At 54.3% G+C, this 12,664-nt stretch overlaps 7 protein-coding genes across 7 annotated transcripts; 5 read left to right on the top strand and 2 right to left on the bottom strand.

Moving 5' to 3' along the window:
- Positions 1 to 840: 840 nt before the first annotated feature.
- Positions 841 to 2,933, top strand: N7510_008006 (UV-endonuclease UVE-1; the record flags this gene model as incomplete). The annotated part of the gene is made up of 2 exons (XM_056979931.1): positions 841 to 1,368; positions 1,419 to 2,933. The coding sequence occupies 2 exons, from the start codon at positions 841 to 843 to the stop codon at positions 2,931 to 2,933; spliced, it is 2,043 nt and encodes a 680-aa protein (XP_056832974.1).
- A 466-nt stretch (positions 2,934 to 3,399) lies between these two features.
- Positions 3,400 to 3,624, bottom strand: N7510_008005 (uncharacterized protein; the record flags this gene model as incomplete). Its single annotated transcript, XM_056979930.1, has 1 exon — positions 3,400 to 3,624. One exon carries the CDS (start codon positions 3,622 to 3,624, stop codon positions 3,400 to 3,402), a length of 225 nt encoding a protein of 74 aa, XP_056832973.1.
- Positions 3,625 to 3,846: 222 nt separating this feature from the next.
- N7510_008004 (phosphatidate phosphatase App1 family protein) lies at positions 3,847 to 6,249 on the top strand (the record flags this gene model as incomplete). Its single annotated transcript, XM_056979929.1, has 1 exon — positions 3,847 to 6,249. The coding sequence occupies one exon, from the start codon at positions 3,847 to 3,849 to the stop codon at positions 6,247 to 6,249; it is 2,403 nt and encodes an 800-aa protein (XP_056832972.1).
- A 263-nt stretch (positions 6,250 to 6,512) lies between these two features.
- N7510_008003 (acyl-CoA dehydrogenase family protein) lies at positions 6,513 to 8,204 on the top strand (the record flags this gene model as incomplete). The annotated part of the gene is made up of 4 exons (XM_056979928.1): positions 6,513 to 7,122; positions 7,177 to 7,402; positions 7,453 to 7,821; positions 7,868 to 8,204. 4 exons carry the CDS (start codon positions 6,513 to 6,515, stop codon positions 8,202 to 8,204), a joined length of 1,542 nt encoding a protein of 513 aa, XP_056832971.1.
- A 42-nt stretch (positions 8,205 to 8,246) lies between these two features.
- N7510_008002 (proteasome inhibitor PI31 family protein) lies at positions 8,247 to 9,579 on the top strand (the record flags this gene model as incomplete). The annotated part of the gene is made up of 2 exons (XM_056979927.1): positions 8,247 to 8,634; positions 8,681 to 9,579. The coding sequence occupies 2 exons, from the start codon at positions 8,247 to 8,249 to the stop codon at positions 9,577 to 9,579; spliced, it is 1,287 nt and encodes a 428-aa protein (XP_056832970.1).
- Positions 9,580 to 9,983: 404 nt separating this feature from the next.
- On the top strand, positions 9,984 to 11,271 carry N7510_008001 (serine/threonine-protein phosphatase; the record flags this gene model as incomplete). The annotated part of the gene is made up of 6 exons (XM_056979926.1): positions 9,984 to 10,145; positions 10,206 to 10,247; positions 10,304 to 10,409; positions 10,484 to 11,017; positions 11,073 to 11,145; positions 11,199 to 11,271. 6 exons carry the CDS (start codon positions 9,984 to 9,986, stop codon positions 11,269 to 11,271), a joined length of 990 nt encoding a protein of 329 aa, XP_056832969.1.
- A 232-nt stretch (positions 11,272 to 11,503) lies between these two features.
- On the bottom strand, positions 11,504 to 12,527 carry N7510_008000 (SDR family NAD(P)-dependent oxidoreductase; the record flags this gene model as incomplete). The annotated part of the gene is made up of 3 exons (XM_056979925.1): positions 11,504 to 11,640; positions 11,709 to 12,265; positions 12,325 to 12,527. 3 exons carry the CDS (start codon positions 12,525 to 12,527, stop codon positions 11,504 to 11,506), a joined length of 897 nt encoding a protein of 298 aa, XP_056832968.1.
- Positions 12,528 to 12,664: the final 137 nt, after the last annotated feature.

The following is a 12,664-nucleotide window of genomic DNA, read 5'->3' as shown; positions in this document are numbered from 1 at the left end:
TCTGTTGATGATTAGTTGCTCAGCCCTAAAGAAGAAACCACGACTGTGCACTTACCCAAGATCCACGAAAAGACTGTCTGCAGGCCAAGATCAGGTAACAAGATAAGAAGCAAGTGGCCATCGAACCTGTCGGCCAGTGACAGTATAAATACCTGGTTTTCAAGCGCATTCTTCGCTGCCACGGGAATGAATGGCAAATGCCACCAGCCAGCGACGGTAGGCGAGCAACAGGCATCGCAACGTGAAGAATGCTGGCCACCAGATGGCTCGTTCGTGGAGATGCCTTAGTCATGCTGGTGGCATATCTGACCGTGGTTGTTCTTCAAAGGCTTTGGTTGTCGGCTGCAATATCTTGGGCCTTCAGTCCTAGTCCTTTGTCCTTCCCTCATCGAACAGACCCGCATTTCCAAGCCCTCTGTTTTAAACTCAGCCTTCATTCCCCAGTAAGTTTCTTCACGGCCCACACCGACCGAAGAATTCGGTGATGTCAATCTATAAGAATTAAAAAACGCGAGTGGTAGCGATCGAATCCCTTGATGTTCGCATATATTCTCCGTGTTCCCCCCTGCATGCCTAGTCCGACACATACGAATAATATGTAGAGCTTCAATCCTCATGGTCATGGTCGATAGAGCCGGGATGAGTGAGTAGGAAACCATCTGGATCGAGTTTTGACTATATTCGTGTAGTTACTAGTTCCCAATGTCAGGTGTCGCTAGGGCACGGTGCTTAACGCGTCCAGTGTAAGCGCGTTTCCACTCCACTCGTGAACGTCACCTTCTCTCACCATCTGCCTCCCAATGCGCCCGATACGCCACGACTAATTCTCTGCCCCGCTGTATGTGTCGGCCTTATACCTACCCCCAGAGATTGCTTCGTGCTCTGTCTGTCCAGCATGCTGGCGTCTCTGGTCCGGGTTCTGGCCCGTGGGGTCGCCACGCCCATTCGTCACTAAGAATCTCCGATCGATCGATTGCCGTGGCAAACACCAGATCGCCTGCCCTGGTTTTTCCTCGTCGCCATGCGGTTCACCCGGTACAGTTTTCGCATTTATTCGGACACTGTCTCGCGGCACATTTCTCGGCTCTCTGTGCAAGATCTCGTCGCGCATGCTTCTCCCACCTAGCCCAACCTACATTGAACGCGATAGACATGACCGTGGCCACTGAACCGGAACCAGACGTGAAGCCGGTTGACATCCTGAATGGAGACGCGACAACGCCTGCTGGCCGGGCGGCGGCTTCTTTGGACCCGGAGTCGGATGAGGACGTTCCCGTCGACCCGGAGGAGCTCAAGGAGGCGCTGGGGAGGCCACCGCCGGTGCATAGTAACTATCTCCCTCTGCCGTGGAAAGGTAGATTAGGATATGTGAGTTGCGACACGCTAGGACTGTTGGCAAAGATGCTGACATGCTACAGGCCTGTTTGAATACCTACCTTCGCTACTCGACTCCTCCGGTTTTTTGTTCGAGAACATGTCGAATCGCATCCATATTGGAGAATAGACATCCGCTCGTGGACCCTGATCAGCCTGCACACCCGACCAAAAACCGTCCAGACCGTGACCAAACACCCGATGTCGCACGCGGACAGGCCTTCGTCGAAGCGCTAGGGCTGGCGAATGCGCGCGACCTTGTCAAAATTCTGCGCTGGAATGACAAGTACGGTATTAAGTTCATGCGATTGAGCAGCGAAATGTTTCCGTTCGCTAGTCATAAAGAATACGGCTACAAGTTGGCCCCGTTTGCCTCCGAAGTGTTGGAACAGGCCGGCCTGGTTGTTGCAGAACTCGGTCATCGAGTGTCGGTTCATCCAGGCCAATTTACCCAGCTGGGGTCTCCCAAGAGAGAGGTGGTCGAGAGCTCGTATCGGGATCTCGAGTATCACTCGGAGATGCTACAACTTCTCAAGCTGCCGCCACAGCAAGATCGCGATGCGGTCATGATTCTTCACATGGGTGGAGTATTTGGCGATAAAGCAGCGACTCTGGATCGATTCAGAGAGAACTACGCGGTTCTGTCACAGGACGTCAAGAACCGGCTGGTCTTGGAAAACGACGACGTCAGCTGGTCTGTTCACGACCTCTTACCCATCTGCGAGGAACTGAATATTCCTCTCGTCCTCGACTACCATCATCACAACATCATATTTGATGCGAATGAGCTGCGCGAGGGCACTCAAGACATCATCGGTCTCTATGACCGCATTGCCGCGACCTGGTCGCGCAAAAATATCACACAGAAAATGCATTACTCCGAACCCACCCCATCCGCCATCACGAACCGCCAGCGCCGCAAGCACAGCGACCGCGTGGCTACCTTACCTCCGTGCAATCCCACCATGGACCTGATGATTGAAGCAAAGGACAAAGAGCAGGCCGTCTTCGAGTTAATGAGGACCTTCAAGCTTCCGGGATACGAGCTCTTCAATGACATGATCCCGAATACACGCACTGACGAGAACAAAGAATTCAAGCCACCAAGAAAGTCCAAGAAGAACGGCGGCTTTGTCGATCTGGAGGGCTCCGTTCCACCGCCTCCAACCATTTCCGACGAAGATGTCGGCATGGGCGGCCCTGAGCGGAGGGTGTATTGGCCGCGAGGCATGGAAGAGTGGCTTCGTCCAGTGAAGAGGACCATTCGAGCCAAGACGGCTCGAACCCCGGCAAAGAACAGCGCGTCCAAGAAAGTGAAGGCGGATCCGGACGCTGAGAAAGGTGAAACAGAAACCCCGATCAAGAAGTCGGCTACGAGAGCTCAACGTACACCGGCATCGATGAAGCCCGCGCGCAAGAAGCGCAAGGCTGCCGAGACTGTGGAGTCAACTCCAGAGTCCGAGGAGGTATCTGCAGAGCTGGACGACGGGGTCCCGGTATCTAGGTCTCGGCGAAGTAGTCGAGCGAAGAAGGTGAATTACACTGAAGACAGTGCATAGTCAGTGGGAGAACTGTACATATCCCTTTGTATTATATATACTATACTCAAGATAAATCTAATAGAGCTACATCTCTTCAATGGTGGATTCCTGTACTAGTGACTGGCAGTCACACGATAAGGTGTGGTGGCCTGGCTCTGGTGTGGCTATACAGCCGAGAACTATACCTCGACACTGGACATTGTTGAAACAACATCCTAACCAAAATGAGATTCCATTAGCAGGTAAACATCTAAACATCAAATAACCAGTTTGACCAAAACCCTCGCGTGAACCAACAGTAGACTGTCAGCCTTATCCTTGTCGATCGATTTCCCCCACAGGAACAGGAAACATTTCCTCTTCTCCACTACGTAACTGTTGTTGTCAGCTTCCCTTCCACATCCACCCACTCGCCACATTACTGAGGACTCTCCCTCGCTCGGAACTACTCTCTCTATTTCTCTCTCTTTCTCTATCTCTCTCTCTATCTGTCGACCCTGGCTCCCAAACCGCCCTTTCGAAGCCGCTGGTCAATCCTCCGGTCGAGTCCATTTCTCTTCAGACAGCCCACCAAACCCCCCTCCAACGCGGACCCAGACCCAGCAGCCTCTCGACCCTGCTCCGAGTTCTCATCGGCCCACACGCGACCCGGCGTGCCCAGCTGCGTCTCTGGGCTTTCCGCCACGAGGTCCTCCCCGCGCTGCGTCATCGGACCCAGTCGCGGCTATATCGAGCGATCGTCCAGCGACAGGCTCGGCTCGCCGCTGCTAGCAATCGCAGGCTTAGCAGTGGCTTTGTGACATACCTGCTCGGACCGCGACGACGGGTGCGCGGGTGGAGAGCCGGTGCTGGGGCGGGGGTCAGTTTGCCTGCACAACGCGTGCGAATAGCGGGAGCGGCCCCGAACGGGCTGAATGATGCAGCCCCAGTAATGTCTGATTTACCATCAACGTCGACATGGGGGTCTGGAGATGGTGCGGCTGCGCCTGGTGGTCGCCGCAAGAAGGTCTACGGATATTTGAAAGCAGCGAATGAGTTGCGCCAGGCGTATACGTCACAATGGTCTGGGCAACGGAATGGCCCCGGTGAAGACTACTATAATACCCCCGGCGCTTTTCCGGATGTTGAGATCGCGCGGTCTGGGGATGAGGAGATGGTGCTCTTCCCGAGTTATGCGAGACGCTTGCCTGAAAAGAAAATAGAAGAGCGTGTGCGGCGTAATTCGTGGTCAGATACTCTCGATGAGTATCGCGGTACATCTGACAGCAATGATTTCTTCAACTCCGGTTATGACGAAGGCGAGATGGAGAATACGGTTGTGGACGTGGATGTGCGTGGCTGGATATACGCACCTAATCGTGGGCCCATGAACCGGAAGCATCGCTTGATGATTACTTTGGCTAGGAAGTTAAGCGGGATCCCAGCGCCGACGGGTACCGGGAATGAGGAGGCTAATAGGCCGCCGGGCCAGGGAGAGGATGAATTGGCAGACAAACAGATGCAGTCTTTGGTCGACACAGCAGAGAAGGACGCAGACCCAGCTTGGAAGATCAACTCAGGCGGTGATCGACCCCGAAACACAACGGCGCCCAGCCAGCCAATGAGCAAAGATGAATTGTCTGTTGCCAATGCGCATCTTATGGAGAGACTTCGTCCATTTTTGACCAACCCCATGGCGTTGATGCCGGTGACGGTGTTTTTCTTCAATGATGAGCAAAGCAAATCCCGAAATCTAATGACAGACGAGTCGGGCCATTTCACACTCCGGGCACCATTGCCCTTTGTCCCAACGCATGTCCGCGTATTGGCTTCGGAGGACCTGTCTGCAGCCAAACCAATTGAGATCATAGACCCGGTTGGCATCAGTCTGATCAGTGATATTGACGACACAGTGAAGCATTCTGCCATTGCCAACGGGGCAAAAGAGATGTTCCGGAATACATTTGTGCGCGAGCTGGCGGAGCTGACGGTCGACGGAGTCAGCGAGTGGTATACGAAACTGGCTAAGCAGGGCGTGAAAATTCACTATGTTTCCAATGCTCCATGGCAACTGTATCCTCTGCTGGAGAGATACTTCAAGATGGTCGGCTTGCCGCCGGGGTCGTTCCACCTCAAGCAATATTCGGGGATGTTGCAGGGGATTTTTGAACCCACCGCCGAGAGGAAACGGGGATCCTTGGAACAGGTTCTGCGGGACTTTCCAGAGCGCAAGTTTATTCTTGTAGGAGACAGCGGCGAGGCTGACCTCGAGGTCTACACTGATATCGCGTTGGCGAACAAAGGCCGGATTCTGGGCATCTTCATCCGCGACGTAACCACGCCTGACAATAAACAGTTCTTTGAGGGATCAGCCAGCCATCTGGACCCAGAAGCCCTCCGCAGCCGCAGCACTCCGCAATTGGTGGATCGGTCCAGGTCTCCCGCGCCTCCTCCAGCCCTGCCGCCTCGCCGGACGCTGGCTGCAGCAAAAGAAGATGATGTCAAGAGTTTTGACACGGGTGATCTGATCGATCTTAGTGACGAGACTGAGCAGAAACCGTCTACCCATGACGTGACTACCAGTGGTAATGCACGGGTACCTCCTGCGAAGCCCTCAAAACCATCTGCTTTGCGTTCAGTTTCTACAGTGATAGATGCAACCGAAACCACTACCAAGCCGCCTTTACCTTATCGAGATCCGGTTCGGCGTAAACCTGTTCCTCCACTGCCACCTCGGCGGTCCTCTCCAGCCATGACCGATTCCCTAATTGAGATCGACTCTCAGCCATCGGTCACTCGAACCCGCACCGAACCGGTCCCAGGTGACCTTACCCCATCACAGAACGATGCACTTTCGAGCTCCCCGAATCCGCCATCACAGACCCCTGGCTCCAAGGGACCTCCACCAGTGCCTCCTCCTCGTCGCACAAACGCAGCTTCTTCCACTGCCAGCTCCAGTTCTAGCGCGACACCCACTCCTCGTCCACCAGCCACAAAGCCATCTTATCCAACCGCAGCCGCCCAAGCCGCCCTGAATTACGCGACGGAGCGCCTGAATCTAAACTCATCCTCTTCGAATGGGCTCCGTTCCTCTGCGTCCAACCAATCCCTTGGCCGAACTACACCTCCCAGCCACAGCAGTGCTGCCAGTGAAGCAGGCGTACCAGCTGCACCACTCCCGAATAAACGGGAAGAACTGTGGAAGCGCCGCTGGGAGCGGGCCAGCGACATTCTCAATAAACAGGGCGTTGTACTGAGCAGTTGGCGCGTCGGTAGTGATGCACAGCCTGTTTGTATGTGGTTAGTTGAGGAGGCGATGAGGGAGATGTCGACCAATGGGTCGGGTCGATCGTAAATTTTCTTCTATCTTGGGCCTGTCTGTACATATTATGAACCATGACAATTCCGCTTGAAAGATGACCATGTAGCTCTTCGTGACCAGCAGCATTCTAAGGCCAGTGGCCCGTGATGTGATTATGTCAGCGCGCCGAGGGCCTCGGCTGGAATCATCATCGCCCTGATTGGCCCGGAAGAAGCTGGGGAAGACTGCAGTATATACCGCACTCCTGCACCTCTAACTTCCCCTGATCACTCTCACAACCCTGGAACATCGCAGCCATGCCATCACCCACGCTCACCCGCGCCGAGGTTGCCAAACACAACACCGAGGAATCGCTCTGGTGCATCATCGACCACCGAGTGTACGACCTGACGGACTTCGTGGATGCGCATCCCGGCGGCAGCGTCGTGCTAGCCCAGGTCGCTGGCCAGGATGCCACGACCGAGTTTTACAACCTACACCGCCAAGAAGTCCTCGAAAAGTACCGCGAAGATCTCTGCATCGGTACGATCGAGGGCGAGAAGCCCGAGGTCATCGAACCCAAAATTGGCGCGCTCAGCCCCGTCCCCTACGCGGAGCCGTTGTGGTTGCGGCCCCATTTCAAGAGTCCTTACTACAAAGAGAGCCATCGACGTCTGCAGAAAGCCGTGCGTGAGTTCACGGATCAGTACGTTACGCCCGAGGCACAGCAGAAGGAGCAAGATGGAACCTATATCAGCCAGGAACTGATCGACCGTATGGCGGAGACGAATGTTCTGGCTATGCGATTGGGCCCTGGCAAGCATCTTCATAACCGGAAGTTGCTGGGTGGTGCCGTTGACGGAAAGGAGTTTGATTATCTGCATGATTTGGTGGTTTCGCAGGAACTAGTCCGGGCCAATGCGCGAGGTGAGTTCGTGATCAGAATGCATTGGAAGAACCTTGCTGATCTTTTGGGGATAGGCTTCCAGGATGGAAACATGGCCGGTATGGCCATCAGTTTGACAGCCGTGCAGCAGTGGTTACGAGACCCAGCTCTGAAGGAGCGTGTAACCGGAGAGGTCTTGTCCGGCCAGAAGAAGATGTGTCTGGCCATCACCGAGGCGTTTGCGGGTAGTGATGTTGCAGGACTCAAGACTACAGCCGAGAAAACCCCGGATGGGAAGCATTACATCGTTAATGGCACCAAGTAAGCTGGAGTTGTGAGCATGAGATCCTTCACTGGCTAACGTCCTGCAGGAAATGGATCACCAACGGAATGTTCGCCGACTACTTTGTTACTGGCTGCCGAACTGACAAAGGATTCTCCGTGCTGTTGATTCCGCGCGGGGAAGGTGTCGAGACGAAGCAGATCAAGACCTCGTACTCGACCGCAGCGGCAACGGCATTCGTTGAGTTTCAGAATGTGAAGGTGCCGGTGCAGAACCTGCTCGGAGAAGAGCATAAGGGGTTTGTTGTCATTATGAGCAACTTCAACCACGAGCGGTTCATGATGGTCGGCGGTGTAGTGCGCATGTCCATGACTGTCGTAGAGGAGTGTCTGAAATGGTGCAACCAGCGCATCGTATTTGGTAAGAAGCTAGTTGAGCAGCCCGCGATCCGCCAGAAGTGAGTTTTCCAAATTTCTTGATATGACCATAATTAACGACATCAGACTCGCCCGCATGATTTCCCTGTGCGAGTCCAACCAGGCCTGGCTCGAGTCCATTGCCTTCCAGATGTGCAACATGACCTATGCGGAACAGGCCACGCACCTCGGTGGACCAATTGGGTTGCTCAAGTCGCACTCAACTCGCGCTGCCCAGGAAATTGCCGACCACGCTACTAATATCTTTGGTGGGCGTGGTCTGACGCAATCCGGCATGGGCAAGATCATCGAGATGTTCCACCGCACATACAAGTTCGATGCCATCCTTGGTGGGACTGAGGAGATTCTGGCAGACCTGGGAGTGCGACAGGCCATGAAGAAATTCCCCAAGGCGATGCTGTAAAGATTTGTACATAACTACTCGGATAAACTAGCAATCCAGAATATGAATTCTATACTTCACTTGGTGAGGCTCTTGTCCATTATACGATCGGGAACGCACGGGCCACTCCAGGGCGGATCATCATTGTTCCAGCTTGCCTTATCGTGCCCAAGTACAAGCATCATCGTCATCCTGTACTTTCATCCATCACCTTACCTTTCTTCTACGCATACTGTGATTTTACACGATCGTCCACAAAGAAACGAAATAATGACAGCAGATTCACTCCAGCAGGACAACGTCCTGAACCTCGCAGCCATAGCTATTCAGCCCGAGGGTGAGGGCCAGCCAAGCCTCAAAACACCATATGAAGCGGTGGCTCTGATCGGCCATGCCTGCATGGCAGCAGCCAACTTCAGACTGGTGGGCCTTGGAGAAGACCACACCATAGGTATGCCCCTTCATTATAGTTCCTGTCCATGGCTGACTTGCGACAGAAACATCCACTACTCCTTCCACCCTCCCCGCGGAATGGAACGCCAACACCACCTTTGCCTTTCGATATGCCCATGAACAATCCTCGATGCAATACCTCCTCAAAGTGAGCCGACTCGGCAACAACGCCGTGATATTTGCTTTGGCTCTGGGCGACGACCGAACTTCGTCGTTCGATATTCCCGCCAAAGATTACATCTCCGAGTCTGCGCTCCCTCTCTCCTCCACAGACAATATTACAGGTGCACTGCGGGACGTGTTTATATCACCTGCTCGCTTGAGGGATCTGATCGGACTCTTTAAGATCAATGTGATCCAGAAACTCGCGCCGGGACTATACAAGGAAGGCTACGACCCTACAAGCCAAGAGGCGCAGCGAGAGCAGCCTCAAGAACAGGGACGGCGACGTGACCCACTGCGTGATGACTCTCTTCCCCAACCTGCCCGTCCATACCCGTTCGATGACCCGCTGGCAGCCGCTCCTCGTCGACCCAATCCTCCTGGCGACTTTGCCCCGCCTGGGTTTGAGGATGAGTACGAGATCAACCGCCCACCACGGGGATATATTCCTGGGTTTGAGGGAGGCAGGAATCCATACAATATCGGGGAACGAGATCTCTACCCTGCTGGACTCGGTCCTAATGATCCTTTCCGAGGCACCATGGGCCCTGGCTTTGGATCGGGCGGCGGCATGCACCCTACCTTTGACGATCCTCTCTTCGGGGGACAGGGTGGCAGAGGTGGTTATGATCCCCGCGCGCCACCTGGAGCCAGATATGACCCCCGGGACCGGGACAACCACCATTTGGAAGCAATCGAGGGCCTTTTGGTGGACGTGGACCAGGTGGAAACTCAGGCGGAGGCTTTGGAGGAATGGGCGGTGGGTTTGGAGGGGACATAATCTGAGGATGAGCCGAAAAAGAGCTAGCTAGTTAGATACCTTTCTTATGAGTGTACGAATTGACGATATTATGAGAATCTTGTTGTCGCTGTAGTCTTGTTGCCATACTTAGCAAAGCGGTGTGGCTCAAGCGTGGCGCAAACTCGCCCTCAACGACCTTCCCGCAACTCCGACTCTTTCTCCCTTTCCTGCCCCAAAACATCCCCCATCACCCACCCACCTTCATCCCTTGCTTCGATCAGGGGACTTGGCCTTCTTTTTCTGTTGCAACTGTGTAGTTCTTGTCCCCATCATCATCTCTTTATTTCGCTTGTGTCGTCCGGTGTTGTTCCTCACGAGATCACCCCTCCACCCACAGCTGGCCCCTCCCTCCCTTTCCCAGCTTGTGGACAGCCAAAGACACAATGGACAACAACATGGAAATCGATACCGCGCGGTCGCCCGAACCACACCACCTGTCCCCAACAAGCGACCCCGGATCCATACCGACTCTGGATGGGTGGATTGAAAGTTTGATGACGTGCAAGCAATTAGCAGAGGACGATGTGCGGCGACTGTGCGATCGGGTGGGTTTCCTAGGCCCGATGATCGAAGACATGTTGAATTGATGATTGGCGTCTTTCTAGGCACGAGAGGTATTGCAGGATGAATCGAACGTCCAGCCAGTGGTATGTTGCTGCTTGCGAACCCGTCCGATCGGGGCGACATCTAACAACCCCTGCAGAAATGCCCGGTGACGGTGTGCGGTGACATACACGGCCAGTTCCACGACCTAATGGAGCTCTTTCGCATTGGCGGCCCGAATCCAGACACAAACTACCTTTTCATGGGTGAGTACACCAACACAAAACTCGGCGTCGGTCGGATTCGTGTGCGAAAGGAATTAGAAACTGATCGAGTCTAGGCGACTACGTCGATCGTGGCTACTATTCCGTCGAGACAGTGACCCTGCTGGTGTGCCTGAAGATCCGTTACCCGCAGCGTATCACCATCCTCCGTGGGAACCACGAGTCCCGCCAGATCACCCAGGTGTACGGGTTCTATGACGAGTGCTTGCGCAAATACGGCAATGCCAACGTGTGGAAATACTTCACCGACCTCTTCGACTACCTCCCCCTCACTGCTCTCATCGAAAACCAGATTTTCTGTCTGCATGGTGGGCTGAGCCCGTCCATCGACACTCTCGACAACATCCGGTCCCTCGACCGCATCCAAGAAGTGCCTCACGAGGGCCCCATGTGTGACTTGTTGTGGAGTGATCCGGATGATCGATGTGGATGGGGTATCTCGCCCCGAGGTGCTGGGTACACCTTTGGGCAGGACATTTCGGAGGCGTTCAACCACAACAACGGCTTGACTCTGGTGGCACGGGCGCATCAGCTGGTGATGGAGGGATATAACTGGTCGCAGGATCGGAACGTGGTGACCATTTTCTCGGGTATGTTTCTTGATTTTGTGTCTTTCATCTCGAGCATTCACGCTAACTGACGCAGCGCCGAACTACTGTTACCGCTGCGGTAACCAAGCTGCGATTATGGAAATTGACGAGCATTTGAAATACACATTGTGAGTTGCTCCTGAACATGCCTCCTTCTGCGCACCGCTGACGTGTTTGTTAGCCTACAATTCGACCCTTGTCCCCGGGCGGGAGAACCGATGGTCTCGAGACGCACGCCGGATTACTTCCTGTGACGTGATAGATTTATTTTTCTTCTGTACTTCGGAAGGCTACTGGGCTCGTGGGAGTGGAAAGGGGGCGCTGCATACGAACGAGGCTCTCGCTGCCAACTTAATTCTGTATGAGTTCGATGCCTGGCCGTCTGTTGATACCAATCATGAAAATAAAAAGACCCGTTTGCGAACTCGACCGTTTAAAAGAAGATCACATTGTCCCCGGGGATTTAAGCAGCAGTCCTATGTTTTGTCATGAAGATCCCCAAGAGACAACCAGTTGAGACTTACCTTCATCCAGGTTGATGATCTGCCCATTGATATACGATCCAGCCCGAGAACAGAGATAGAGCACGACTCCGCCGATATCTGACCCGCGACCAATGCGCCCTGCCACAATATTAAATCATCATTCAGCACTCCTTCCTTCTCCTAGCAAAGAAAAGAAACAAACTGACCAGCAGGAAATTTCTCCCCAGCCCCAGCCAGCTTCGACGTGTACGCCTCCCCAGCCTTCCGTTCCGTATTCAGCTCCGACGGAAACAGCCCAGGCGCAATGCAATTAACCCTAATACCGAAGGGCATGAACGTATGCGCCCACTCCCGTGTGAGATGCAACAACGCGGCCTTACTCGAGCTGTACGCAAACTGGCCTTGCGAATGTGTCTTCGTCACGCCCGCCAGACTCGCCACGTTGAGGATCGTGCTCGTGTGCCCCGGCACCGTGGCCTGCTGTCCCTTATCGAGCAGCGGGAGCAGCGCAGCGGTCAGGAAGTGGTGCGCGGCCACGTTGCCCGCGTAGGCCGTACGCCATGCGTCGGCACCGTCACGGACCATCCATTTGCCCACTGCGTCTGCGTCTGTGAAGTCGATGGCCCTGGACTCGGCTTTGGCGTGTGGCTCACAGGTGACGCCCGATGTGTTGATCAGGATGTTGATCCCATTGTCTTCGCGGGCTGTGAGTTCCTTGGCGATGTCGGCCACTGCATCGGTGTGAGAGATGTCTCCTGGCAGGCTGATAGGTTTCTGGTCAGTCAAAATGTCATTTTGATGCATTTGGGCGAGAGTATTTACGGGATGATCTGGCCGTTGCTCGAAAACTTCTTGGAAACAGTCTCCAGTATTTCTTCCCTGCGTCCGATGGCATACACGCGCGCCCCGTTGGCGGCAAGCGCCTGTGCGGCCATTAGCCCGATGCCGCTGCTTGCGCCGGTGACTACAGCGACGTAGCCTTTTACCTCGAAGAGGCGGGGAGACTCTAGTTCGGCGGTGCTCATTTTCCTGGGTAGTGAGTGTCGATTAAGATTGATCGTCTTTCAACTTGATAATACTGCGATGGCATTGGGATATAGTTTCTTTATTCCGTGATGTTGTTCTTGTCCAGGTGGTGATGGCATGTTGACATGGCGTTGAA

This window comes from Penicillium lagena, assembly GCF_028827675.1.
Source record: "Penicillium lagena strain IBT 129212 chromosome Unknown utg000005l_segment0_segment0, whole genome shotgun sequence".
In the NCBI taxonomy this organism is placed as follows: domain Eukaryota; kingdom Fungi; phylum Ascomycota; class Eurotiomycetes; order Eurotiales; family Aspergillaceae; genus Penicillium; species Penicillium lagena.
Note: the sequence above shows the minus strand (reverse complement) of the source record. Positions and strands in the feature narration are given on the sequence as shown.